Genomic DNA, 2,235 nt, shown 5'->3' on the forward strand with positions numbered 1-2,235 from the left:
CGAGTTAAAGATGAGCTTGATATGGAGCGACTTCAAAGACTTTACTCATCACTTAGACAAGAGACAGAGCAACTGAAAGAACAGTTGGGGGAGAGAGAGAGAGAGAAAAGAAAGCAATGCAGTAAAAAATAAATGATGAAGTACATGCGTATGTTACTAATAGTTTTTAACCACATGTACATGTACCAATAGCCTTTCAAGATCTTCCAGTTTTAAATTCAATGTAAATTTCAACTGATTCATTATATTCTTCAATAGCTAAGAGAAACAGAGAGAGAGAAGTGGACCCTCAAAGATGAGAATCAGAAGCTACACTGTCAGCTTATAAAAGGTGACCCTTTGCTTCACAAGAACGGAGAGGGCGTGGCTATAAAAGGAGGAGCCAAAGGAACTCAACCACTTCATAAAATATCAAGCACTGACTGTGACCCAGAGAGACAGCAGGAGAGAGAAGTGCAGTCTGGAACTAAGAAAGCAAAGTCTTTGGTAAGACTTTAATTCTTTAGCTACCTCTCATATTTAATGTACATGTACAACATCTCTCTCTCTCTCTCTTTTATAATTTATGAATACTATATTTTATTTTATTTTTCTTACTAGATATCTGCTCCATCAGAGGCTTCAGATATATATGCATCATCAGGTTACCTTCCCAGCTCTGTTGATGGTGTCTCAAACATTGTCAGTATACTTAATGAAGATGTCACGACTAGTGTGGTAAGGATTTGTACAATGATAAGAAATGAGTATATAATGTTCCAATTGGTACAAACTTATATACAAAAGCACCTCTGAAATGAGGACACCTCTGTATTAAGGACAGGTAGTGTGGGCTCAATGGTGTCCTTAATAAAGAGGCTACACTGTACATGTATTAAGGACAAGTAGTGTGGGCCCAATGGTGTCCTTAATAAAGAGGCTACACTGTACATGTATTAAGGACAGGTAGTGTGGGCCCAATGGTGTCCTTAATAAAGAGGCTACACTGTACATGTATTAAGGACAGGTAGTGTGGGCCCAATGGTGTCCTTAATAAAGAGGCTACACTGTACATGTATTAAGGACAGGTAGTGTGGGCCCAATGGTGTCCTTAATAAAGAGGCTACACTGTACATGTATTAAGGACAGGTAGTGTGGGCCCAATGGTGTCCTTAATAAAGAGGCTACACTGTACATGTATTAAGGACAGGTAGTGTGGGCCCAATGGTGTCCTTAATAAAGAGGCTACACTGTACATGTATTAAGGACAGGTAGTGTGGGCCCAATGGTGTCCTTAATAAAGAGGCTACACTGTACATGTATTAAGGACAGGTAGTGTGGGCCCAATGGTGTCCTTAATAAAGAGGCTACACTGTACATGTATTAAGGACAGGTAGTGTGGGCCCAATGGTGTCCTTAATAAAGAGGCTACACTGTACATGTATTAAGGACAGGCAGTGTGGACCTAATGGTGTCCTTAATAAAGAGGCTACACTGTACATGTACATGTATGTTTCTACAAAACTGCTGCATGTACTTCTAAATTTTATATTTATATTTATTATTTTATTTTTCTTTTAGCTTCCCGAGTCATTTTCCCCCGAGCAGCAGCAACAGCTGGTCTATGCTTTACAGAACTGCCACAGCATTCAAGAGCTTATCTCTTGTCTCTTCTCCTATTCTCTCTCCTTCTCCGCCTCCTCTCAAGAAGGCCTCGTTGAGAACGAGCAGTTACGTTCCAAAGTGAAGCACTTGGAAGCCGAACATCGTAGACTGAGCACCTCTTTTGATACTGTGAAGCACGAGTCAGGTAGCTGCTCTATTTATAGTAACATTCTATTTATAGTAACTACAATATTGGAAATATTTGCTAGCATTCAAACTTTGCAAGTTTAATATATTTTTATTCTTGCTAAAGAGGACGATTTGCAGTGAAAGATTGAAAATTACAAAATGTGTTTTAAATTGAAAATTTTATCTTGTAAAACTACATGTATTACCAACTGTACATTATGTTTGTTTGTGAGTGTATTACTTTTATACTTACATGAACATTCTTTATTTTTATATTTTACTTTTTTTAGAGTACATGTTTTGCAAGTTGGCTCAAGTCGAAGGCAACAACTGCTGCCTAAGACACATCACTAAACTATGTAAGCAGGCTTGTGAGGTCCACGAGCTCCTCTACGAAATGAAGTTATCTCCGACCTCATCTACTTCTCCGACCTTCCCTTCCTTCCCAGAAAGCAATATCCG

The 2,235-nt window shown here is 38.8% G+C and overlaps 1 protein-coding gene across 1 annotated transcript; it reads left to right on the plus strand.

Annotated features, from left to right (window-relative positions):
* Positions 1 to 6: 6 nt before the first annotated feature.
* LOC109591566 (uncharacterized) lies at positions 7 to 2,225 on the plus strand (the record flags this gene model as incomplete). Its single annotated transcript, XM_020007282.1, has 5 exons — positions 7 to 84; positions 259 to 486; positions 601 to 717; positions 1,561 to 1,789; positions 2,064 to 2,225. Coding segments are annotated over exons 1-5 (799 nt in total), but the record flags the coding sequence as incomplete, so codon positions are not given.
* Positions 2,226 to 2,235: the final 10 nt, after the last annotated feature.

This window comes from Amphimedon queenslandica, unplaced genomic scaffold, assembly GCF_000090795.2.
Source record: "Amphimedon queenslandica unplaced genomic scaffold, v1.1 AMPQUscaffold_7833_Cont20220, whole genome shotgun sequence".
NCBI lineage: Eukaryota > Metazoa > Porifera > Demospongiae > Haplosclerida > Niphatidae > Amphimedon > Amphimedon queenslandica.